Source organism: Agelaius tricolor, unplaced genomic scaffold, assembly GCF_023055355.1.
Source record: "Agelaius tricolor isolate 1412-34295 unplaced genomic scaffold, bAgeTri1.0.p SCAF_3, whole genome shotgun sequence".
NCBI classification, from domain to species: domain Eukaryota; kingdom Metazoa; phylum Chordata; class Aves; order Passeriformes; family Icteridae; genus Agelaius; species Agelaius tricolor.
The window spans coordinates 42,848,491-42,875,976 of NW_027269263.1; the positions used below are offsets into that span (position 1 = coordinate 42,848,491).

General features: G+C 35.1%; 1 protein-coding gene across 2 annotated transcripts in view; it reads right to left on the bottom strand.

Moving 5' to 3' along the window:
• Positions 1 to 4,167: 4,167 nt before the first annotated feature.
• IMMP2L (inner mitochondrial membrane peptidase subunit 2) overlaps positions 4,168 to 27,486 on the bottom strand; it is a 406,566-nt gene continuing 383,247 nt past the window's right edge. For both annotated transcript variants that reach the window (XM_071423651.1, XM_071423650.1), the window contains one exon: positions 4,168 to 5,009. In XM_071423651.1, the coding sequence (XP_071279752.1) occupies positions 4,890 to 5,009 (120 nt within the window). In that variant the 3' untranslated portion in view covers positions 4,168 to 4,889. The remainder of the gene's footprint in view (positions 5,010 to 27,486) is intronic.

Sequence of the window (27,486 nt, forward strand, 5' to 3'; positions counted from 1 at the left end):
AGGATGGTGAGAAAGGGCTGCTGCATGCTATTTGCACAAATCCTGTGGTTTGGGGTGAAACTGGGTATTTTTGGAAGGACATATCATAAGATATTTGCCACTATTACGGCCACATTACATATTCTATGAGTCCATAATGCCCCAGGAAACTTTAAAGACTCATCTTTCTCTCTCACCATACAATTGTGGAAGGCTAAGCTGTCTACTCAGAATTTTGGTTTTCACGGATCTTTTAAATTCATTAAGATTTGTATTTTATATCACAAATTGTATGGTTTTTCACTAACTTGTGCAAGGTAATGACTGACAGACAATAAACAGGTAGACTGTGATCTAGGAAATTCTGGGATTTTTTTTCCAAATCTATCCTGTGTATCTTATAATCTTGGATAAGATGCTAAATAGACCATGGTAAAAATAGACCATGTCAACATGGAAAGGAAGAAAGTAATAATTCTCTTCATCATAATAGTAGTGATATTAAAATATTCCAAAGTGAGAGAATTATTCCACATTATAGTAAAATACCAAAGGATAACCAAACTCACATGAGAGCATGCAGGTTCATCAGCTGCTAGACACATGAGCAATACAGCTACAGAAAGACACTTCTGACAGCTGGCCTACTTGTAATATGCTGGAATTGTTCAGAGCTCTGTCTGATTTGCATGATAAACAAATCTAAAGGAATGAAAAAGATACGTGAAAATGAAATTCTGCTTAGGAAGAGCTCATATCTGTCATCACTTGACTATACTGTGGTACTTTGAGTTCATATATCTTTGTTGTGCTTGTAATGTCTGGTGTTTTATTTCATCAGTGTTAATACTTGAGGACCCATGCACTGTAAACTGTTTACTAAAATGTAATCTATTTTCTTGGCTTTACCTTTTTTCTCCATGGATAGTTCTGCACTAAATTATCCCTTTTGCAATTGCTTCAGAACTGAACAGCTAGTGCTTTGTGCATGCAATGACAGATTGCCAGTATTCATGTTGCATCATCTAGGTATGTTATCCTAAAGGATGACTAGATGGAAGAAGTGAAGCTTAGCACATCTTCTATGCTATGATGCTGCTCCCTTGTCATGGGAAATCTTGACAACCTAATTGAAGATCCTTAGATTCATTAGATGATCATTCTTTACTTACACCAGCTTTCCCCTTTCTCAGTCAGTGTTTTGGTTTTCTGTATGAGGCTGTGCTGCTGAGATACACAGCTTTGCTCTGTCACTCTTTCAGGGGCTGTTGTGCATGTCTGCTAAGAGTACCAATTCCTGATTTTTTTCAACATCTCTCCTTGCTCTACAAGTGCAGTCTGGCAGTCTAGTCTCCCTCTCTTGGGCCATAGGAAGGTATTTATGGGATGCCCAAAACATTAAAAAAAAATCAAGTTTTAAAATATCCTGTCATCCTACTGCTTACTTGTGCTCATTCTTATTTAACTCTCATCAAATCATACCTTATTGCATTACAGATATAAGCCAGCACCAAAAACCAGAAGGCCTGTGAAGAGGCCTTAGAATGCTAATCATGATAGCCATGAGAATTTTGTTACTGATTTCATTACTTCCAGAACAGGCTTCTCATTATGTGCTTCACATTTGAAGGTTGAAACCCAAATGTATCAATTAAATAACAACACCTTTAAATATGTGCTCCTGTGTGCCAGTCTTGGTCTTTTCTGCTTTGAAAGGAAAGTTTTGCCCTTCATGCTCTGGATGGTGAATTATCTGTTATGATTTCATTAAGCTATTTCTATTCACCAACCTACATGATAATGTAAAATGTCATGCACATTAATATGATGACAGTATGAAGAAAATAGCTTCTTTTACAGGAAACTGGTTCCTTAGATGCTTATTAGAGGAAGATGGTACGTAAGAGTACTGTAATACTGTTAGGCTAAAGAATCTAATCTAAAGAATCACAGTTATCAGTCTAAAGGAATTAGATACCGATGCAACTGCCTGCCCAGCATCAAAAGCAACACCAAGTTTACCAAGTACAGAAGACCTAATCATAGAATGTATAAAATAGCTGATGAGGACCTCAGGTCTAGTTCATCCATCCTTCTGTCTCCAACAGGCCTGATAAAAAAAAAATTAAAGGCTTGCAATAAAAAAGTAATCTATTCAAGTGTTTCATTATTTTTTATAATTAAAATATTTCTTTATGTCTAATCTAACAATCCAGATGCTGCATTATAAGTTTATTAGTTCTGCTCCCACACATGATGAACTTAGAAAACCAATGATTGTCTTGCATTTCACAGCAATCTTTCATCATTTTGAAGGCTGTCTCAGACTCTGAAGAATAAATGATAAACCCAAGTCCTTCCAACATTTCTCGTGGATGATATTTTTTTTGGTTCTTCTCTATTTTTGTTGTGTCTTTCTAAATATTCCAGTTGTCCCCTCTTTTTTTTTTTTTTTTTTAATATCTGGCACCTAAAATTACACCCTACATAAATGTAGAAAGAATATTTTTTGCTGTGTTTACAGCCTGTACTGCTCTTTACAAAGTGTGCACTTTCCTTGTCCAAAGCATATTGTTGCCTCATGCTCAACTACACTGTAATATCCAAATTTTCTTTTAACATAATCCAGCATGTGTATGGGTAATTATTGCACCAAATTCTCTGCTCATCATTATCAAATTCAGATCCCTGTGCTCTAATACCATTCTCCAAAGTTACATCAGTCTTTACAACCATCTCCAGACTTAACAGGCATATCCTCTATTTCATCATTTCATCATGTATACATCCTACATACATCTCCATATAAATGCATGAATACATTACAAATATATGTATGCAAACATAGATAAATAAATATTCCTTCAGGCATGTCACAGTTGAATACTTGGGACATTGAAACTTTCATAGCCTGTATAGGTTACATGATAATGAGATGGTCTTCACACAGACAAAGGAGCCCAAAAGAACAATGGAAGCGGTGGGAACCCAAATTAGACCACGATTTAACTCCTTTGTGTCTGTTTCAGGAGTCATCAAACTGTGAAAATCCCACCTTACAGCTATGAAGGAGCACTGAGGCCCCTGGACCCACCCCACTGGGTACAACTAACACCAGGGAACAGAGGGGAGGCTGGCTGGGTCGCCTGGCAGACTTGCCCATGGGTACAGGTTTTGCTGTGGAGTGCAGGGCAGAGCACTTCAGTACTGCACAAGACTTCTGAGGTGTTTAGGAGATCAAAGTCAGTGGAATGGAGATGGTTCAGGGCAGATCAAGTATGGAAAAATATAGACAAAAGAACACAATTTTTAACCCAGTGAAGAGAGCACTTGTCTGAGCTGTGGGCTGCCAGCTTGCCCATCAGAATGCTGTGGGAGACAGTGTCAAAGATTTTACTGAAGTCCATTTTCTGTCACAATCTTTTCATCCACCAGGAAGGTCACCTTGTCATAAAATGAGATCAGGTTGGTCAAACAGGACCTGCTGTTCCTAAATCCATGCTGGCTGAGCCTGACCCCCTGGTTGGCCATGTGATCACATTCAAGGTAATCGGTTTCATCATGTTCCCCAGCATGAGGGCAGGCTCACAGGCATGGATTTGCCTGGATTCTCCTTCTGTCCCTGAATAATTCTGAATCTACTGCAATAACACCCAAACAAACTGCATTAGTTTAACTAAGAGACTTCAGAGACCTGTAGAAAACCTTTTTGGAACAAAGAAAAATCCTGACACATAAAGTGTTCAGAGAGTCTACAGAGCTGGAGCATTTAAGAAAAAAGTTAGATAGTAACAGATAATTTTTCAGTGATTGAAGCTATCATCTAACTCACAAGGCAGATGTACGTGTTCAAAGAACTGTAGACTGACATTAATCTTGCCTGAAGTTCTGGTAATTGCATGTTTTTAGCTGAAAATGTTTAAAGATGTTTTGTGTGGTTTGTTAAATTTTTTCTAGTACTAGGCTATGTGAAGTAAAATTCAATAAATATGAACAAAGGCTGGGTCATATTGATTTGTCATTGAAAATGTCTAATTTTCCAAGTTCCTTTCACTTATAATGTGTGCAGCTTTATTGCCTATTCACAGAGTATATTTCTAATACTAACTATATACTAGAATATTAATCACATATTTCTTATCTAATTACATAGTTTCAAAGAAATGTGGCAATCAGTACTAGCAAAGATTTACTCTACTAGAAAAATATAATTAAACACTGCCTTCAGATAATGTAATATCATTTGTACAATTTGACTGAATACCTAATTCAGAAAGATGAACAGGGAATATTTATATAAAACAAACTATTTTTATCCTGAAAAAGAAAATAGAAATAAGTAATATACACTCAGTTTAAGAATAGAAATAAGCTGCATTAAAAACTTTTCACTGACAGAAGTACTGATTCCTCATTACTAGTAATGATAGGACAATCCAAAGTATATATGTTTTGGATGGTTTTTTCTTTTTTCACATGCAATCAATATTAATAATTTCCATGCAGTTACAAAAGAAACAAGGTGGATATAAAAGATCAAAATAGTTTATCGAAGGTTTTAATAGTTTCTTGTCCAGAGAAGCAGAGGTACAGACATAAGCCAAGCATGTTACTGCTTCTAGAAAAAAAATGAACGTTCACTTTTTACAACCAATTATTTCAAACTGAATTAATATACGATGCCCTAATGTTGGAAATTTTTTTAAACCCACCAAACAATAGAACAAGCAAACAAAAGAAACACAAAGAATTTCTGGTGGCATTGTAACATTTAGATGTCACATGTATTTGTTGACACTGATGTCAGAGCACATGGCAAAGCTCTTACAGGTGATAGTAAGACCACTGGAACTCTTTCTGCTTGAACTTCATGTCAGCATCACAGAAAAAGTTCAGCCTGAAGGTTCAGATCACTCCTGCTCTCTGTGGAGTGGTTTGCGCTCCGGAGGAAGCATCGGCTGTAGCTTCTGCCAGCGCTGTGGAGGCCAGAGAATATGAGTGGCTCGGGCATGGAGGAGTCCAAGAGAAACCTGCAACCAAAACATAAACCAGAGGTGGTGTTAGGTAATGCAAATAAATAAATCAGTATGTGAAAAATACAAAGCATGTGATGATTGTTAGAGCAGTGGGAGAATACAAAGCAGAAGTGTGAGTAGTCTCTCATGCATGTAATGAGGGGAGAAGAAAATGTCTTTAGTAACAATTTATTTTTCTTTTTTTGATAAAACATTTTTTGGAACTCAAAACAGCTTGCTGAAATGTACTGTCTGTAATACAGAACTAGGAATGTTTTTTTTCATTTTCAAGAAAAAAAAGCTGCTCAGAATAGGTGAGGCATTCTATAATCCACATAAAGCTTCTTGGTTATTCATTATTCTAGGTCCAGAGAAAAAATTTTAAGTATCTATTTTGAATAATTTCAACAGAATCTGTGTCTTGGATTTGATCCCTGTGTACTAACCACACCAGGATAGTGGGTTTTCTAAACATGCTGTGTTTACTATTTATCACTCTCCTTCAAAACTCCATTTTATCTTCAACCAAAAATGAAAATTACTGTGAATTGTAGAAATCTCTATTTATTTCTCTACATATCAAAAACTTTCGAAGTGCTAGAACTACTTAAACCTGATTAATATGTTTTGCAAACATGTTTTAGCATCTTATTATTTATTAATGTTTACTTCGTAATTTTACTTCACTCATATTTTACTTCAATAACTCAAAATAAAATTCAATTCTGATATTGCTTATAAATGAATCAGAGATAACATTGTATAGAAAACACAATTGCTTAGAAAATCTTAAGTAAATTATAAACAAGATTCTTTTCATGTATGGTATGAAAATAGCTAGTCTAAGTAAGAATAGAACAGTCACAATTTCAGACTGAGATAAGACAGTCCATACTTAACACTGAAATTAAGTCATTTTGTATGGAGTTAATCTCAGTTAATTTGAAAAGCCTGCAACATAAACTTCTGCATTTTAAATTATTTGTTTAGACTTGTAGAGAAAATAGCATGTAGTAAGCATCCAGCACCAACAGAAGTTTTAAACGAGATAAAATCATGGTTAGAAACACTGGAATGTCTGTGTCTGTGAAAAGATTGACTAATTCATACTCCTAAACAGACAACAGTGATTATAATGGCTACAGAATTAGCAATGGCATGGATTAAAAAATGCACAGGCTTTATTTGACTTGTGTCATTATTTCTCATAAAAACAAGGAAACATCTATGATATTATCCTAAAGAATTTTATTTAAGCCAATAAAAAGGAAATGTTTTTCAGAATGTACAGCATTACATCATACTTGCATACGTTATGCAGGATACAGAAGTGACCAGAAAAAAATAGAAAACTGTTTTAAAAAATAATGATGGAAGCAAAGTCCAGCACAGGTAATTCAACATAAACAAAGTCTCTATACTCCATATTAGGAACCACCAAGGAAAAAAATGTATACGTGCTTTATTCTTATATTTCAATGATCTGGTATTGGCTGTTTTAAGAGCCAGGTATTAAATGGATTTCTGGTTTGAACTTATACTTTGCTGCTTAAATTCCTATGTAAACTCAGTTCCATTCCATTTCTCATTAAAAAAAAAAAAAGAAAAAAGTGATTTTAGTAAGCAGGTAATTCAGCATTTCATGCAAACAGACACCAAATAGGCCCCTAGGAATATCTTCAGCTAATTTTCTTGATTTAATTTCATAGGATTAATATATATTCACCAGTCTCTCTCTACTACATAATCAAATCAGTGAAGCTGAAGTGGTATATATCTAATTCCATATTCTGTAGCTTGATGAAGCAGGTGCTGAATTACTTGAATATAATTTGGTTACTTAATAACCCATGATATCTAAAAGAATTTGAAGTGGATCACTGAATTGAAGTCTAGTATTATATTTCACTTGCTTGATCCTTTGCAGAGACCACTTTTTTCCCAGATCCGTAGCAGTTCTTTTCCTTACATTTAAGCAGAGGACGGGCTGCTAAGTGACAACTCTTTTTAAATAGCATTGAGAAACATTTTTTAATGTCTTGACACACTTTTGTGCAGTTTGGTTGATATTTATGGAATTCACAACATCCTGTATCTTAATTAGCCCATAAAGTGGGCTGCAAATGTAATATTACCATGTTGGGTTTTTTCCCTGAGCATACAGCATGATAGCACACACATTACAGGCTGGTGCCAAAATATAAAACCACAGCAAATCCCACAGCTGCATATAAAATGTGACAGCATTAGTACAGAGGAAAAAAATGTTTGAATACTCTTTCCAAACACAAATAACATCTCATTTTCAAAGCTCTGTATTTTTCTCAGTACATTGCTTGTTACTGATGTCAGCAGGAGGTCTGAAAACAGACTGAGAATATAATAAATGAATCAAAACATGTTTTAAGCTGAGGTTGGGAATAATTTTACCCAGAGGATTATTTCTACTGACCATCATCTGCCTTGAAACTAATAAAGAAGTCTTCTTCCTATAAACATGATTTACAACATGACTAGAGTTAAAAAGGAAAAATAGATATTGTTGGGTGATGGAAGCCTTTGCTAAACAACAATACACTGATGCTACAGGACTTCTTTTATAATAACTTAAAGGTTCACTTTAAAAGCACCTTGATGTTTGACTTCTGCAAACAACCATAATAACTTTTTCCATTGCCTATTATTATTCTGTACTTACCACAGCAGCCATGAATTTCACTGAGGAAGAACAGAATTGTTCGCAGAGAATAACCTGCCCTTGCTAATGGATTTGCCCTCATCAAGGTTAGATATGAATGAACTCAGAAGAGTGAACTAAAAGGCTACACTTTCTGTTGTAACAGTGAAATACTGAGATAATCAATTAATCACCTCACTTATAGACATTATTTTCTCCCTTTACATAGGAAAATAAGTTTATTCCCTCGAAACACTGTCTTAACTATAAAAAAATCAGTACTTTACAGACATAAATTCTTTGAGGAATTTCCATCACAGAGATGCCAGGAATTAAATAGTTGGGGGCTATGTCAACATTATGACCTATTTGTTGTTCTTGTTGTGGCAAAAACAGCCACTACATTGAATTGAATCAATATTATTGCGCCTAAGCTGAGCTGTTTAAACTATTTTTATATCTTTGAATATTAAGTTGAACAGCTAAGAAGTCACTTCATTAACACAGCAATTTTATCTGCAAAGTAAGTTTTGAATTAATAATGCTGTTTTGACACTGTTACTGTGCTAAAAGCATATTTCCTCAGTGTCTGCTTGTTGTGAGTATGTTAGTTGTATGGAAACTGATTAGTTCTGGCACTGCATAAGGAAAAGATAAGCCTAAGACTGATAGTGCTATCTGCTGTGGTACTTACAATAATCTTGCTCATTTTGTCCTAATAGGCTTGGATAAACCACCATTATTAGTATGAAGTCTTACAATAATATCACATGCTCTGGTTCTAAAATACATCATGAAAGTGGGAAAAGTAGTATTTGAACTGTAGTGAGTCTGTATATATGCAGCATACACTGGAGCACATCAAAATTTCTATGGAAATGACATTTGGATCTCAAGAAGAGGAAAGTCCAGATAATGGTGTGATCCTATGTGCTGGTTTTGGCTGGGAGAGAGTTAATTCTCTTCACCTTGGCTGGTACTAGACTGTGTTTTGGACTTGTGCTGAACACAGGATTGATAAAATAGAGATGTTTTTGCTACTGCTGAGCAGTGTTTACAGAGACTCAAGGCCTTTTCTGTTTTTTGCGCTGCCACTGCTACTGGCAAGGAGACTGGGATGCCTGAGATGTTGGAAAGAGATGCAGCCAGGACAGGCTCCCCCCTACTGAACAAAGGTATATTCCAGACCATGTGACATCATGCTCAGTGGGTAAAGTTGGGAAAAGTAGGAAGAAGGGAAGGTTTGGAATGATGATGTTTGAGTTTCCGAGTCACCATTGCATGTGATGGCGCCCTGCTCTCCCTGAGATGGCGGAGGGAAGCAGTGAATTAATTCCTTGTATGCATTTCCTAATTAATACATGCATGGCTTTTGCTTGTACTATTAAACTGTCTTCATCTCAATCCATAACTTTTCTGTCTTCTACCCTTCCAAGTCTCTCCCAGATTCTGCTGGTGGGGGAGTGGACAAACAGTGGTATGGAGCTGGGCTGCTGACCAACGTGAAACCACCACACCTAACAAGGGTATTCTCAACTTCCCCAGAGAATGTAAAATCTACCCAAACAGCTAAATTCAGGTACTGTAGCTCCTAGTCATGAGTTCACTTTGGTTTAGGAACATTCCCCACAGATTTTCCCTTGCTTCTTTTTTACTTAAGCCTTCTTAATTTTATGCAGCTTAAACAGCCAAGATTTCAAGTTCTGTAACAAGTCTGAAACAATGAAGAACACCACTAAATATACCCTGAGAAACAGCACTGCAGAATCAAAAAATCCAAACTTTTAAAACTTTTGAAAAAATTAGACTTACTAACTTGTCAGTTTTCTATTTGGAAGTAATAACCATAGAATCATAGAACTAAAGACCACTTAGACTGACAAAGACCTCTAAGACCATTTACTCCAACCATTAAGTCACAATTCACCACTAAGCCATATCCCCACGTGTCACATTCACATGCATTTTGAACAATTCTAGACATGTAATAAGACAAAGAGACAAAACAAAAATGCAAGGATGTGACTACAGCTGTATCATAGCCCTGCAATTCAGTATTGCCACTGCCAATAACAAGCTGTAGACCTTGTATTGGCTCTGCAAGGCCTCAAGATCAATTTCTCAGGATTTGTCTTACCTCTCCTGCCTAGAGTTTTGATTCAGCTTATTTAGATGCAACAAATTTTCTAATCATCAGGTGACTATTGACTAATTTGTTACAATTTTGCTTATACCACTTATATTTGCTTATATTTGCATAGCTTTGTGGTATAATCAGAGTTTTTGGATGTAAATTAAAAAGTGAATATTCATTATAGGATGAGATATTTGTGATTTGCAAATAATAATGAGGTATACAGGACCGTAGGCATAGGATAATTAAACAGTCTGAAAAAACCTAGCAATGGTCATTAAAACAAACAACTGACTGTCAGAAAGGTTTTAAGGTGCACAAAGAGAAAAACCAGTGGAGAATAACAAGGAATATACTAGCACTAAATAAAGTATATAATAAATAGAGACACAAATTGAAAAGCAATAAAGTATAAGGGAAAAAAGTTTTAAAAAGTGCTAAATTAGTGGAAATTGAGAAAGACAAAATCACTGACATCACAATTCTGCTAGTGAAGAATTCAGGGAGCCAGCAACTCATGAAAGCACCATTTTCATGTCTTTTTGAGGAGGATGGATACCGCCAACCTTGGGACCCAAAGGGGCAGCATAACCACTGAGATAAAGATAGACACTTGGAAGTGGTTGTGTGAGATTTTTAAACTGTTTTGATGAGACTTTTCTATTAATTTGATAATTTGTAGTGCAAAGGGTACTATCATTCTCTGAATGAACTCTATTAATTAGAGTTAAATGCTGTAAATGTGATTTTATTGCAGCTGTGACTCAGTGGCTTCTCTTATCATGGAATTTTCCTGGTTTGCTCACAACAAAGTTTTGACTGTAACATAACATTATGTTAATGTTAATTTTTTTTTCTAAGTCTACATAAATTCTCATTAAGTGCTGCACATTAAAGAAAAACTATCTTTCTTTTCTTCACTTGGTATTTCTTTTCATGCTTTTCTGAAACCAAAATGGTGATTTTTATGAAATGTTTATAAACACGTTTCATTATTTCTTTCATTAAAAAAACCTCCAAAACAATCAAAATTAGAAAATTAGATGGACTGTTTCATGATTTCCCCACAATGTATTTTTACTTAGGGGAATTGTGACTGAAATTTTAATTATTTCAATAAAAACATTAAACATACACAAAACACTTACATTTTGTAACAGATGATGCAATAATCACATTAAAAAGTGCAAAATTAGAAATCTTGGAATATCTAGATCAGTCACAGAATAAGCAAAGGTAATATGAAGAAAATAATAAAGCACAGCATTTAACATTGAGTCCGCACAAAAATCCTCTCTGAGGGTGTACTTGGAAAATAACTTGGGTATGAATACACTTCTGAAGAAGAAAGATGATCTTGTTTCATCATATTTCAGCCTAGCAAATAGTCAACACTCCTGTCTTCCAGTCTCATTAATAAATGTGCAAATCTCTCTAAATTGTGCAAATCCCCTAAAATACCATGAATGAGAACAGTAATAGCTGTCCAACAAACTAGAAATAGAACTAAACTACAAGCGCCACACTACCTAGGTACTTGAGAAATTTCATCAGCAGTGACAAAACTACAATTTAAAAGGCCACCTCTGGTTATGTAGTCACTTTTGCTTTAGTCTTTTATATTCTAACAATATTGCACAGGCCCCTCAAATGTCATGTCCAATTATAAACATTCAAACACAAAAAACCTAACATTTTCTCAAATCAAACAAAGATAAAGCAGTAGAAAGAATCACAGTGCTTCAAATTGTGTTTTCTGTTCTCTGATGCAATATAGCCTCATATTTTTTCCTTCACATGCAGGTGAGCTAAGAAGCTTTATAACAGACTTTCCCATGACAATATGGAACATCAGCTATATACAAAATTTTCTTCTCAAATTTTCTGTTTCATGTCACAAACTCATTGGGGGTGGTTAGGAGTAATTCTAGAGCAGCAGAGGTCTATTCAGACAATATTTTGCTGGCTGGATACTTGCCAGTTCAGAGAGAGGCTCTGAAATGTGCCAATACACATAAGGTGAAAATTCCTCTAATATGGCAAAACCCTGAGTGATTTAGAGATCGCCCCATTACAGCAGGCATAGAGTTTCAATACATTTTTCCAGATCTACGAGTTCATTGCCCCACTACCCATATTCCATCAGCCAATCAGCTGTAGTTTGATGATACTGGTATCTTTAAAGACTGGCAAATTTGCATCAATGTTGAAAACTGTGGAAAGGGACCAGGCTAAGGAAAAAGGTGAGAAGAAGTTCAAAAATATTTCAGCCCTCAAAATCCAAAGAAATCCTTATGATACAAACACCTATGCAACTACCCGGCATTTCAGCTATAACCCTAAGAAAAATATGAAGTCTGGAACAGCTATCTGTGTCAAATTAGATTGCACGTCTCTAAGAAAGGTTGTGGCACTGGGTTTTGATATTAGATGGTAGCTGTAAAATGGTCTCACAGAGAATTGTCCCAGTAAATTAATCTCTCAAAAAAATCCATACTTTAATAGAAAGAAAACATGATTGCTATTACTTTTCATCTTTTGTACATGGTTGAACCTTGAAACAAGTACTATCAAGTGCAGTAGTAGGAAAAGAGCACAATAAAAATAAAATCCTGTGGATTACAGTAAAATCCCAGAGAAACCACTTTCTCTAGTAGAAATATCTGCGATAATGAACAGTGACAGAAGAAACAAATATCCTTCACCTCCTTCTTTTATGAATCCAAGTAAAACACAAATATTAGAATCAATAAATTATTTTGTAAATAAACCGATACCAGAATAGATGTTCTTTATCTTCTATCAGCTCACCAAAGTTTGAGATACCAAAGTGCCAATTAGCTCATGAATACAGAAAGTGATAGATTCCTTTCTAATACATAGCATAGTGCCAGCATATTCATTGTTCTTTCTTCCAGTAACTGGAGAAATCAGACCTAATGGAGCCACACAGATCTAGTGACAAAGAAAAGAATGCAGCCCATTAATTTTGTTACTAAGTGTTCCATTACAGTTCCATTAGTTTGATAGCTGAAACAGCAGCTCCAGATATGGATAAAACATCCCATATGTGTTTTCTTTCACAGAGCTAGTATATAATCAGTCAAGGTCTGTATTAGTTATCAAATTTATAAGTGTTCATTTAGATAGAAAATATATTTTTAAAATATGAAAAAATATAAATGACAGCTATTTTATTTTAAGAAAATCTTAAATAGTGAAAATCTACACTTAAAAATGAGACACATATCACATATATGCACAGAAAAAAACCACAAAAATAATGTACAAGAGAGAGATGTATTTCAATTGCTGTGGTTGATTCCTTTCCCAGAATTAATAAAATTCCCATAATAAATAAAATTTTAGCATGGAATAGCTGTGTGACATTACTATGGCAATTGTGCTTGCACCCATCCAACACAGTTTTGCAATTTAAGCTATTCACAAAGAAGAGGTGAGCACTGCATTGTAATGATAACTCAGGTTATTGATTGAATTGAAAAAATGTACTAAATATCAAAATAACTGGATTGCACTCTCATTTTTCTATCATATCTACATGCTTATATAAACCTAAAGTTACAAAAGAGGAAAAGGAAAGAAAAGGTCACTGAAAACAGAATGTATTTCACATATGAGATTTCTTTACTGTTAAATGTGCAGAAAAAACACTAGCTAACATTGAACCATAACTGAAATTCAAAGTAGTGCAGATTTAAAGGAATTCAGGATAAATTAGTGCATCACTTATCCATCTCTTGAAGAAATCAACTGTCAATGCCATTGCCTACATTAAACACAGTAACAGGCTTAGTACAAGAATTCCATGAACTAAATTCCATTTCAATGCCTTTTATTGGAATTGTCATGGATATATTATTGAAAAGGCCACTATAACTAAATAACTTCACTCCTTCACAAATTTTTCTGTTTTCTGTTCTCTAAAGACATATTTTTTTAAATAGAGGTTAGCATATAACACAGCGCTACTTTTTTCTTCAGTAAGCATAGCAGTCCTGGCAAATACTCTTTCTTGTTTATGATTAACAGAGCCATTATGATAAATAGGCCTACAAAAGGATTTATAAACCAATCCATTATTTATTTTAGATTTCTAGTAATAAAACTGGTAAAGGAATTTGCTTAGTGCACAGTATGATGTGCTTTGCATGCTGCATATACATAAAAATCATTTAATAGTTAAAACCTTTTAATATTTCACTGGATGATGCACAAAGTTCCTGACTAAATAGGATTGTCACTAAGTCATGTAACTCAACAGAAAAACAAAATGTGCTAGCAGCTCTCATGAAAGAGACACACATAAAAAAGCCATAATACATTTGCAATTCAATATTTTAAGAATTGATAAATCAAGTGGCAGGAAGAAAAGAATTACTAAAACACATTTATTATCTTCACCTAGAAAGCATTAGCTAATTCCAAAATCTGTGCATATTAATTATTTAGTAATACATAAAAGGCCTCAATGTGAATTCCTGCTCAGGAACGTATTATAACAGTGTCACCATTCAGAACAATGTCAGGCTTAGTGATATTTTTCAGCTTACAACACTGATACATTACAACTTACAACTGCTGTACATTACAAATTGAGTTGATTTCCAGTTTGCTGTCATTGCATGTCATTAATTCAGTTTTAGCCTGAAGCTTTGGCAAACACAGTGGCACAGTGCAAGGCATTCAAGCACAGGAGGGACCGAGTGGCCCCAAAGCTCACACACTACCCAGGAGCTCAACTCTCACTATGCTGCTCCTCCACAGACACAACTCATCCCCACAGGCTGAGGACCATGCCCTCTGCTCTATGGCCCCTCCTCTGCAGTCCTTTGTGCTTCCAGGAGATCCAAATTCTGCATCCTGGCACTGCTCTGGCCACGGAGATTTACCACGGTGCTCTGTGCAATACGGGTGAGAGCCCTGGTGTGATCCTGCTCTGCTGCAACTGCACACTCACAGATGAATCAGGCCCTAATGATGAGAGGCTAGTATTCAAAGCTGAGCAAACAAGCTAAGGTGACAGGTGAAATTCCATCAAATATCTGTGGAAATGCACAGCTGTGCCAGGGATCATATGCCTGCAAGCTGGGAGAGATGACATTTCAGACTCATTCAGGAGAACTAAAAAGAAGGGAAGAAGTCCTACTGTAGAAGAAAGCAGTAGGCTTCAATCTTTAGATACACTCAAATTCTTCTTCAAGACAAGTGATGTGAAACCCTCCCCCCCCCGCATGCCAGTTGGCCAGTTGCAGCTAATTTCTATTTTTCATATATTTTCTAAAAGCTCAGAAAAGTACCTGATCTCATGGTCAAAAATCAGGACAATTTCTGAACTTAAAGAAGTACCAAAATTAAAGAATGCCGTGGAGAACATCTCAACCCACTGATGTCTTTTCTGTCTGTAGGAATAGCTCTAGCCTGAACAGACCATCGCTGTGATGGGACAGCATTGTGAGTATTTGGGAAAGTTCATAGTTTTAAATTTTCCTTGGCAGATGTGTTACAGTAATTATCAAATGCTGAGGGAAGAAAGAAAAAAAAGAAAGGCCAGCAGTAGCCAGGAAAGTTAATTTAAGGAAATCACTGAAAAATTACCTCTTAATTAAAACAAAATGGTACAAGACCTGATGATATTACAACTGTTACTGGACAAAGCAAGCCTTTTCTAAAGCTAAATTTGTCAGAGATTTTCAGCAACAATACCTTGTATGTACAGCAAACACATCTGTCAGCTGGCTCAGAGTTTCTGTGGTTTTTATTACATCTTTTAGATTTAGTCTGATACAAATTAATTTGTTGCAATACTCTTCATAAAATCATTTTTATTTTCTCTTACCTTAAAAAAACAACTGTTCAATAGACTATTCCACTTAACTAAATAATTCAAAATGTCCTACTGTGAGACTTGCTGATATTTTCTTTCAAAATGGCGACATAAACAGTTTGACTTACAGAAAACATGCTGTTGGTAACACGAGCCATGAAAAGCAACGGGGAGTAAATATTCAATGAGCAGTTAGGATATCAAAATGTCATTAAATAGCTGCATGATAAGTTATTAAAAATATAAAAGACTTTTTAATGGACCTCTTTGTGTGAGGACAGCTAGAGCTCATCTAAATTGGTAAATTTCATCAAGAGAGTTCTGTATACGTAATCTCCCCAAGTTGATTTCCTGGGAAAAAAACCCACAGACATACTTCAAATATATATAAATATTTTTCTCTTCCTTAAAGCTATAATAATAGCTATGAATTTAAGAATACTAAATACTTTCTCTCTTTTCTTTATCTGATTTATTCTGTATTTTTGCTAAAACTGTGGAGAAGAAGATTAAATTTACTAAACCCAGTCTTTACTTGACTTGGAAAAAAAACTCAAAAACATTAATATTTTTCTTATTCAATCTTACTATTATTTAGCATTCTGTGTTTATATAATACTGTGACATTTGTCAAAATAGAAGGCTTCTTTGTATAATATCAATCATATAGCTATCCTTTCATTTCATAATGGAATTTATGATTAAATAATTGACACTATATACTTATGAATATATTTTCTCCAGCCTACCTAAGTAATCCTCTTCAAAAATTTTTTTTTCTTTACTTTACTTCTGATTAGCTTAGGATAATGGCATTAGAGGCTTTGCAGAGAAAAAAGAAGTCTCACAAAAATATAGCAGAAATATAAGATACACATCCTTATCAAGATATAACAGTTATCAAATACTTTCTCACCATCCTGAGTCTACAAGGACTGCACATCTTAGATGTGAGATGACTGTTTAGTTCTCCACAGAAAAGTCCCTCAGTGAGGGAACAATAGTCCTTATGGAGAAGCCAGTTTTATAGAGCAGTGACATGATGGATCAAGTCCCCAGGCATGGCTTGTGCACCAGCAGCCCCAGCAGACTCAACAACAGGAGGGGCAGGGGACCAGCAGTCAGCTCCCTTTAGTTATGGGGACATCAGGAAAACAGAGAAGAATGGGGGAAGCCCACACATGAGTTTCTTGACCATTATATTTGAGGTTCAGTTAATTGGCCTAATGTAACAAGAGACTCATGGCTGAGAATAAGGACAAGGAGATAACACTCACCAGTTATCACCATGACCAAAACAGACTTGACTTGAGGAAATTAATTTAACTTATTTCCAATCAAATCAGGGCAGGGAATTGAGAAATCAAAGCAAAACTTAAAAACGCCTTTTCCCCACCCCTCCTTTTTTCCCTGGTTCAACTTCACTCCCAAATTCTCCCTCTCCCGCCCCAGCAGCACACACAGGACTGGGAATGGGCCATGGTCAGTTTATCACACATTGTCTCTGCTGCTCCTTCCTGCTCAAGGGGAAAACTGTTCACACTCTTACTCCAGTGTGCAGTCCCTCCCATGGTAGACAATCCTCCATGAACTTCTCCAGTGTGAGACAGGTCCATGCTGGAAAGGCGCTGGCTCTGTTGGACATAGGGAAAACTTCTAGAACACACAGCTTCCTACAGAAGCCAGAGCCCTGTCTCTGCCCCCCAGTCACAGCAAAACCTGGCCACACAAACCCAATGGAGAAGGTTTGATCCACAGCTTTACTATCAAGATTTACATTTATCTCAAGGAGAAACTAAAACTTTTCCTAAGCTCTACATGATAAGCAAGAAAGTACTGAAGACTAATGAATTCAGTTCTCTGCATATGTAATAAAAAATTCTCTCATAGTCCTAATCAAGCCATAGTTCAGCAAAGCATGTGCTGAACTTTAAGTATTCAAATAATACACTTGAGCACATTATTAAAATTAAGTAAAATAAAATAAAATGAATAAATTTCCAGGGACGTGATGATCTAGATTTATTAACTCTTTAAATGACTCAATTTTTCTGATTATATGTAGCTATTAAGCTATTTTAGCAAGATATAACCACACAGAACTGCCAGGTCATCAGTACAGGAAAAGGATTATTACAGTTAGGATTTCAAAGATACACATGTTAAAACTCAACACCATTAAAACTAATTTTTTACATGGAGCTCTTTCACTTCCAGTAAGAAAATCAATGTGATTAAAATTCCTTTTAAGTGCTTACCTTTATAAAAAAATCACATACAAAACATGCTATAAATCCAATGCTTATTTTGTATCTCAGTGTTTTGGGGTACAAAAATCACATTTTTGTCAGCAATAGACTGTGTAGCCATCACCATTGCTATAATGCCTGAAGATCCAAGTCTCTCAAATTAGCTGAGGAGACAGCAGCAGTGAAATTGCAGACAGCACAATCTGATACATTTTCATCAGTCTGCTGCAGAGAAAATATATTCCTGTATGTTTACTAAGCTGTTTTTTCTGCTTCAGGATCTTAGCATTCAAAGCAGATTAAAAAATGCTCCATATTTTAATGAGATCATTATTAATAGTTCATCTTCTCGCCTGCTAGAGTACTAAATTTCCATCAGCTCTGGGCTAAGGCGATGGGAAGATGGCTATTACAATTGCTTTGCTATGGATTCTGGCAACCTCCCCTCAGCATCTTTGTTCTCCCATGACTGCACAGCTTAAGCAACCCACTCTGAGCTTGGTAAGGACTCTACATTCTCATTTTCCAAAACATTTTGTGTATTTTCTTGTTCAATTAATCTAATGCATGTTTTTCTTGAACAGGCAAACCACCAAACCTATAAAAAACAAAAAAAAGGCTCCCATGTTTGCTTTACTCCAACTTTCTCACAATGACCTAAGTTTCCATGCTGTCTGGAGTCACACAAAGGCAGAAGTGAATCAGGAGCTGCCTTGACCTCAGGAGCCTGGTGGTATGCACCACTAGCACATTTGAAGAGAGAATCAGTCTTAAACTGGAGTCAGCCTCACTGTGTGCTTGTAGACTGGAGGATGTGATTCTAAGCATGCGTGAAATATATTGGTCAAAGTCATGATTCTCTAAATGCAGCAAGTAAGAAGATGAAAATTAGTAGGTAATAATAAGGTGAAGTGTAGTTCATATCAAATGTGGACAAATGCAGGGCCAGATTCTTGAGAGAGCTGGATTTAAAAAAAAAAAAAAAAAAAAAAGGAATATGTAAATAGCATCTAGAGCTTTTTAGTAGGAGTTTAGAGATACCTGAACAACCTACATCCTGAAATTAGAATACTTCCTTCCCAAACATCAGAAATTATATAAAATCAGTATTAGCTGCAACTGGAAAACATTCCTAGTTAATACTAACACATTAAATAAGAAATCAAGAGCTTCAAACTTATACTGAACAAGATTAACCTTGAGCATCCATGGCAACAGCAGAGTCCAGTGCAGCACCTGCCGTGTTCTGCAGCAAGGCAGCTTTCTCTTCAATCTCAAAACACTACCTTATATCATTTTTCTTCATAGTCTCTGCAAGAACTCAGCTGAAATTAATCCCCAGATAGTCCAAAGCCCTTTAGTACACATTTATGTAAGGGAATTTTTATGTACAGATTGTATCTGGATAGAATCCTGATATTTTCCTCCCTCTTAAGTCTGGCCACAACTCCTGAGTGACCTCTCCTACGGTGTCATTCTGGCAGGCTTGTTATCTTTCCCATGTGTTTGCCAGTCTGGCTCAATTATTTATCTGCAAGGCCTCCTGTTGCTGGCTGGCAGCATTCCCCAGGCACGAGAAACCAGCAACCTCCATCCACTGCTGTGCAGAGCAGGACCCAGCTCCAGTACCCAGACCCTCTCCTGCCTCACTCCATTACACAATAGCAAGGGAATCCACCAGAAATCTCTAAATGCTGTTTTATGAGGAGTGCTGGAGAGCAAGGCATAATCACAAGCAGAATGTGGATGACAAAGAATAAAGAAACAATTTCTAAGACAAATTAATTTCCAAGTTCAGCCAAAAGGTAAATTCTTCTACAGAAATGCTAAATCCCATGGCATCTGAACAAATACTTAATTCTCTGACCACAGAACATCACCTTAGATTAGGCCTTAATTGAGATTAATGGGGCATAGCCTATCTCTCTTGTTTTTTAAACCTCATCTAGAATCACCTGTCTGATTGCAACGAAAACAAATTGTTATGGTCATCTTTTAAATCATAGAGTTAGTCTTTTTAAAGAGAACTTGAAATTCTCCTCTAAAGAAAGGTAAAATAAACATGAAATTTGTACAATAAATTTTTTGTATGCTATAGCTGCCATTCAGAAAACATAGCAGAAACAGAAAATAATAAAAGCAGTATATTCACAGAGGTAATATTAGAGCTGGCCTCAGTTTTTAGGTTTAGCTATTAAAAAAATTTCAATACCTTTTTGGCTTTCAAATGCTGCAGTTATAAGACATTTTACATAAGTAAAACCCATTCCCTACAACTCTATGTTTATTTAAAGTTTTTGCTAGCATGTATCATGGCACTGCTATTAACACTTTTTAATCCCTAATATTCATTTCTGAAAATGCTAAATCAAGCTCTCAAGCTAATGAGAATGCTAGACAGGTTGTTCTTCAAAATATACATACACAGAAATTGAGACATTCTCTTTCAAATCAACAACTTTCTCAAAGGTGTGACAATAAAAAAGTTGAGTCTCTACTTACCATTTTTTAGTACTCATTTACATAATGAAAAAACACATGAAAAATACTCCTTTTCTTGAGAACCATAGACATGAAGCTACTAACAAAAAGATGTCAGAACCTTTATTAATTCAGATTGCATCTTACTTTAACAAAATTTATTGCTCCTACAGAAACAATGTTGAGCCTATTTGATGATTATAACTTTAGATTTCTTACTTAGAAATATGTCAAAATTAATTCTTAATGAGGTTTTTGAAAAGTGTTTAAAATAGCAAAATTCTGAAACATGCTCATTAGAACTATTTGTAAGTAATTAAAAATGATAGCTTTTAAATAACTTGTGATTGGATCCTAAAGCCATGTCAGAAATATGCTCAGATGACAGCCTGTCACATAAATTTATCCTTGATACATGAGCCCTGTTGATCACTAAACAGTAAAGATTTTATTATTCTCTTGAAAAAAAATGAAGTTAAAATTTCAGTTACTTTTTCCTTCCTTTTCCCTCCTACTTCATGGCACCTAGGTCATTGACATTATCTTGCTGAGCACTAGGAAATCATTAATTGCTTAGTCTGCGTCCTCCAATTTTTCTGCTATCAAATGCCACTGTTACAATGTAAGAGAGGCATAAATTGAACAGAAAAGGTAACCAACTGCTCATGAAAATGTAATTTTTCTGTTTGACAAAGACACTAACATGATGAGCTATGGCATTTTTGTGTAAAATCCTTTTTGGATTTGGATTGTGTCACATTCTATCACTCAGGAGTCAACATTTTGCTTATGACATTGCACCCAAAGGGAAAGCTTGGGTGTGAGCTTTTGTTTTCTTTTGTTACTTTAAGAGTTTGGCAAGGACTACTGTAAAGATTCTGAAAACTTCTCAGCCTTCAAAGTGCAGTACAAAAACTGTCTTAAAAAAGATATTCTTAAATATGAAGTGCCCTTTATTTTTCATAAGTAAGCCACTTGAAGTGCAGAGTGTTTGAAAATGTGCTGGCCAACAAAAACATCTAAATCCTTTTTGCTAACAGTATTTCTTTGCTATCCTAGAAAGCCAGCTAGATGACAATAAAATAAATTAAAAGTCAAATTAAAAATAGGAGTATCTTTATTCAACAAACCAGGGTCAGTGGTAGAAGTAAAACCTAGATTTTTTTTTTTTAATTTCATTATTATGATAGTAATGTTTAAGGCTTTTTAAGAGATTAGTTCTCAGTTCGTTGGTGTTTCCTACAGAAAACAAAGCTGCCCAGGACTAATTATGTATATATATGTGTGTGTATGCATGTTTGTATTTATTTTCTGTTTAAATAATGGTACATGTTGCATATAAAAAGCCACAGTCAACTGTGAATTTCTTAATGTCTTATTTTCAGGTATAATTTGAACATTGACTGGAGCCTGGAACCTGTCCTCAAACTGATTAGTAACTTACTTGAAAGCTTGTTGCCATAATTTAGAGGACTATTCCTGTAAACCAGGGCTATTGCTCATGTTTAAGGACACCTGAGTCTGACCCTAAGATTTATTTAATTTCCTCTGCAAAATGAGAGATTAAAAAAAAAAAGGAAAGAAAGCAACAGCAGATTTATAGAAGATTGTAAAACATGTATGTCAAACTTCACCTCTTGAATCTTACAGGTTTCAAATATTAATTTATAGAACAGTGTGAGCAACAAGGCTTAAAAGTATTCTTATTATTCTGATATAAGTAGATGACAGTCTAGTCAATTGCACTACATTTTGCTTTTGATGAGGACTATTATTTCCAACAGTCATAATATGTAACAGTGCCATAGCTTGTCATGACTTATCTGAAAAACACGAAAGCATGCAAGAAATATATGGAGTTATGAATGTCACTATTACACAGACGCTGTTTTTTCATGGTACTTACTGAAGTGCTTTTATAAACCTGCTTGTATTCATGGGGGGGGGTGGGGAGGGGAAGGAGAAAAATATTTAGAGAAATTCTGTGTTTTCCAAGGGAAAAAAAACCCAAACCAAACCTCAAATATTTTGTTTTCTATTACAGAAGTGTGAATGCTACTAAAAAAAAATTATTTTCAGCATTATAAAGTGCCACTGACCTAAAGAACTTGTTTAGAGAACTTGTTTATCTAACAGAACAAAGCCTTATGAAAACAAGAAGGAATGCTTGCTCCCTCCAAAATTTCTGAATCTCCTGTCCATTTATGAAGACAAGATGCAAACAGTGAGCAGTGAATTGCCTCACAGGTATTATACTCAGACAGCTATTAGAATATAGTGCAGACTACTGTAAAATTCTCTGTCTCTGACACAGAGCTGATTAGATTTAAGAGATATAATTGCATTTGATTTGCATTTAGACATTGCATTTAACCTCACTGGTATGTTCCAATGTCTACTGAAGCATATGGACAAATACCCACAAAAGGAATTATATTCAGACCCTTATTCAGGGTTCTTTGAGTGGGTGAAGTTATAGATTCAAAGATTTTTAGCCCTATCATCCTTGGCTTACACTGCTGCAATTTTTCCTAATTCAAGGATACTTTACATAAGAAAAGTTCCCTAGTCATCACCAGAGAATGATCTCAACTAATATTCCTCTGTATTTGGAATACCTGTTGCAATCTTGTTTTCTGTAGAGATTTCCTACACAAACATCTCTCTGGCCAAAAAAGAGGTTATTGCATGCAGGAGGAATAATAAATGAAATACCTTAGGTGTTTTGATAGCCCTAAATTAACTGCATGTACTAGAATGAGACATCAGAAAAAGATTGATTCAAGCTGGCAATTAATACTTTTTGCTGAAGTGCTCTGATTCCCAAACAGGGAAAGCAGTGATTACTGTTGAGGTATTAGTCTTATTTGGAAAAGTTTAAAATGCATATTAAAGTTAGAAATTTAAAGTTATGAAATTGAGTTTGAGAAAACATTTAGATTGAAGAACTGAGGTTAAATGAAGACTGATTGAATTGTTTGTTTACTAGACATTCTCTCAACATTCTCCTGAAATCCCATGAGATATTCAGCAAACTTGGATTCTCTCATCTAAATCAGTAGCCTAAAATGGAAATCATGCTAAGCTCTGTATACAACCAGTGGAAAGAGAAGAGCTTGACATTGTGATGTAGATCAGTAGTAAGTTGTGTTAGTTTTCCCCATTTCTCTCCCTTGGCTTTAGAGGAAAGCTAGGCAACTGTGCTATTAATTTGGGTGTCTCTGCTCAGGGCTTATGATTAGATTAAAAGAATCTGGGCTTCTATATTGACTTAAAAATCATGTAATGTTCCCCATTAAAATCTATCTGTTCAAAAGGTATCCTTGAAATAAACGCAAGATCTGATGCATATCCTTGAAATAAATGCATTATCTGATGTTAAATTAGCTTTCTAAATTACTTGGTAGTAAATTTAGACAGGACAACAGCAAAGCTCTCTTCACTGGCCCAAAACCTGCATACAATGATACTGCATTTCCCAGTTTAACAAATAATTTGTGAGGTTTTTCCTTCCTTAGAAAATTCTCAGAAATCCTTCTTTTTATACTGCAATGCTAAAGGAGAGCAGTAATAAGTGCAGGTCAATTACTGAGCATAGGTTACAGGGTTTGAAATCTTAGTGACCTTGAGTGGAATCAGGTTCCAAATGAAATTTGTTAAATACCATTATGTTACATGACAACTCTGGGAGTCAGGGAATGAGAGAACAGTAGAGCCAAAGTCCCTTGGGGCAGCCTGATAAAATGTAGCTATACCTGTATAAATAACACATTTGTTATATCTAGTTTTGTTGCTTTAAAATGGTTTGCTCAGGAAGCTGCTGAGCTTCAGAGGAAGAAATCGCCTCATCTCAGCCATCACAGAGTCATTGTTGTATACTGCCTCTGTTCTAACCATGGCAACACACTGGCACCAAAAAAAAAATTTAAAAATAATTAAAAATCAGTGATGCAAAACTAGATTAAAAATAATCATTTTAGAATTAAAGCATAACCCAAAGATTTCTTGGCTAGCATTTAATCACACATTTTTTCTTTTTAAAAACTCTCAATTTAACCTCAGTTCCCAGGTTTTCTTTTTTAGATTCCACTTCCAGTGCAGTAGATATGCCATGTTTTTTCTATGGGACTACATCTGAAATGAGTCAGTCACTCTATACTACTCACAGTCAAAAGAACTTCATCTAAAAGTACCTTCAGATTGAATCTTTTGTGTGAAGCCTGAGCAATCTGCAGCCAGTGAAGAATAAAAATATATTGAGGACTCACTGCCAGAGATGCAATCGTGAGATGCAGAAATAATTGCTGGAAAATATCAGAAGTTGGTGTGCTAGTGAAAATTTGTGTTTTGTCTGCTTTTAGAAGATTCTGTGTACCCAGCCTACATACTTACTTTACTTCTTTAGATACTTTATAAAATTAATTAGATTAATTAATCTTTAGATTAATTTTGTATATATGATACTTCTTTACCATCCATGCACATCCAGAGTGCATGGATGGTAAAAGAAGTATCATTCCAACATAAAAATAGCTGAGTTTTAACAAAAAAAGATAGGGCTAATAATGATCTATTTTTATTTCATTTTTACATTCAAGATAAAGTCAATGTCCAGTTCCTAGATGACAATTGAGCCTAGTTTTACAACTGTCTAATTAGCATGCAATGCTTATAGTCATTTATGGTTATAAATATTATATAAGTTTTTATTAAGATAATAGGGATTATAGCTTTAATTTTCCCCATTTTTTCATGTTTAAATAAACTTGAGGTTTATAATTTTAGTCTGAAATAGGAAAAAAATAAAAAGAAAGAAAAAAATAAGTTATACTGAAGGATTTGTGCTGGAGCTTTGTTTCCACAGGTAGTTGATTAATATTTTCTCTGAAAAGCACTATCTCTGAGGTAATTTTCTTGCATTTTATACTGTTCTATGAATTATAGAAGAATCCACACTGGCTGCCTATGTTATTTTGCAAGAGTTACTATTCTTTTTAGAAGCAGACTGAAGTAAGAAAAATTGACTCATCCAAGCAGTCACTTGGTGCCATCATAGACTTGCCCAAAGTAAAAAGGAAAATCAACATGAAAATTATTTTGAGAGATAAGGCAGGTTAAAAAGAATGAGGTCACTATTTCTATGAAAATAACAATGATCAAGCAGATCAACAATTGAGACTTTTACAGATAACTGGAACAAATTATGAAGTTCCTAGAATAATGTAGCCTTTCCAACTGAAGATCAAGGAATGTCATGAGTTTATTTTTATACTAAGTCAATAACATACCTTAAAATTCACACCCCACTTCCCAAAACTAAAATAAAATTTAAAAAATCCGTCTAATAAATCACAAACCTTGATATCTACAGAAATTGTAGCGTTTTTTGAAAAGCATTGAGAGCTAAGACATTAAAGCCTGTAGACAGGCTGGCACTGCTGGCACTGTTCAGAGGATCCAGTGCAGGTCCTCAGAGTTTCTCAGCTGGAGAAGCTGCAACTTTTTCAAAGATTAGACTTAGATTAGGCTGCACAGCAAGGCATCTCTCACTGCTCATGCATCAGGGAGTACTGTGCTTAACAGTGTTATTCATCTCTTCAAGGAGACACTAATTTTAGGATACTTTAGAAATGCTGTTCCATCTGTGAATTAAATTGCACTTCATATCTCACAAACACCAAGAACCAAGTAGAAGTCACCTTCACTTTTTCTCTTTCTATTTAATGTTAATTTTGCTGCAAGAGGCATGTAATCCACAGCTTTCTTGTTGTGCCTGGCCATTTAAATTTTTGATCCTTTTTAATACACTGTAATAATCAGTCTATAAAGTCCAATTACTCAGGGTAAAAATGACTGACATCTCTAGACTCAACAAACCCCAACTTAACAAAATGTATGACTTTAAACTCTATAATTTTCTGTGTAAATCCATATCTCCCATTTTCATATTGTCCCAGCTTGTATCTCACTGGCAACACAGCTTTGCTCTTATAGGTAGGAAAATTTAACAACAAATTACAGAGCACATGAATGCATAAATCATTGCATGAAAATTAAAAATGAAAGTGGACATCATCTGCTGTTGAGGCAAAAATGTGGTTAAACACCTTTACATATCACTTCTTCAAGAAGAACCCTACAAAATTTTGTGTGACTGGATTAAACAAACCTTCAGTTTCATGGAAATTCTGAATGTCCCAGAAACACTAGTAAAATCATTAATTTCTAGTAAACAGTGACAAGGCATTAGTGATGTCATTCCTTAAGATATAAACTAAAGCTAGAATATGAAAAAAAAAATTGGATTCTCCATTTATCTAATATTTTGCTTTTATCTGAGTCATTGTACTATGTACCTTTCCAAAGCAATTTTAAATTTTATAAATAAAGCACTGTTTCAGTAGATTTGCTAAATTTAAATTCAACATCTTTATGATAAAATGATAAGGATGTTCTATGTGTAAAAAGATGCTCCATTCGAAATGTGCGCTTAAAATACCTAGAATATGACATCTCTCACGCTTTCACCCGAGGCAGGAAAAAGTAGCTTTTATACTGGGTAAGTCATAAAGTATTATGAAATCCACTATATTAAGAACTATAGCAACCATTAATATTTCAATTTTATTTTTTTTTAACTATCATGCAAAGTTAAAAACTCCTTTTTTTCCTTGAACTGCAAGAGAGAATCCTTTCTCTGTTTAAAGCAAAGCTCTTTTAAATAGCAATGCAATACTGCAATCCTAATTCTGCTGTTGCTAGTTTACACACAACTGGTGGCCATCTGACTGGTGATATGAAGCCAGTTGCAATATGCCTAATAAGGACCGAAACCTTCTACCGTTTCCTGAATTATTTTTATAGAAATCACAGTGGGGAAAAAAACAGTAATTTGGATAAATTTACATGTTATTTACACTAATAACACATTTCAGGAACAAAAAAAAAAAAAACAACAGAAAGCCAGACTCCCAGGATAAAAAGGTCATGGACGTGGCTAGGGGGAGTTCAAAGAGAGCCACTAAATTGATCACAGGGCTGGAGCACCTGTCCTATGAGAGGGAGGCTGAGAGAGTTGTGGTTGTTCAGACTGGAGAAGAGAA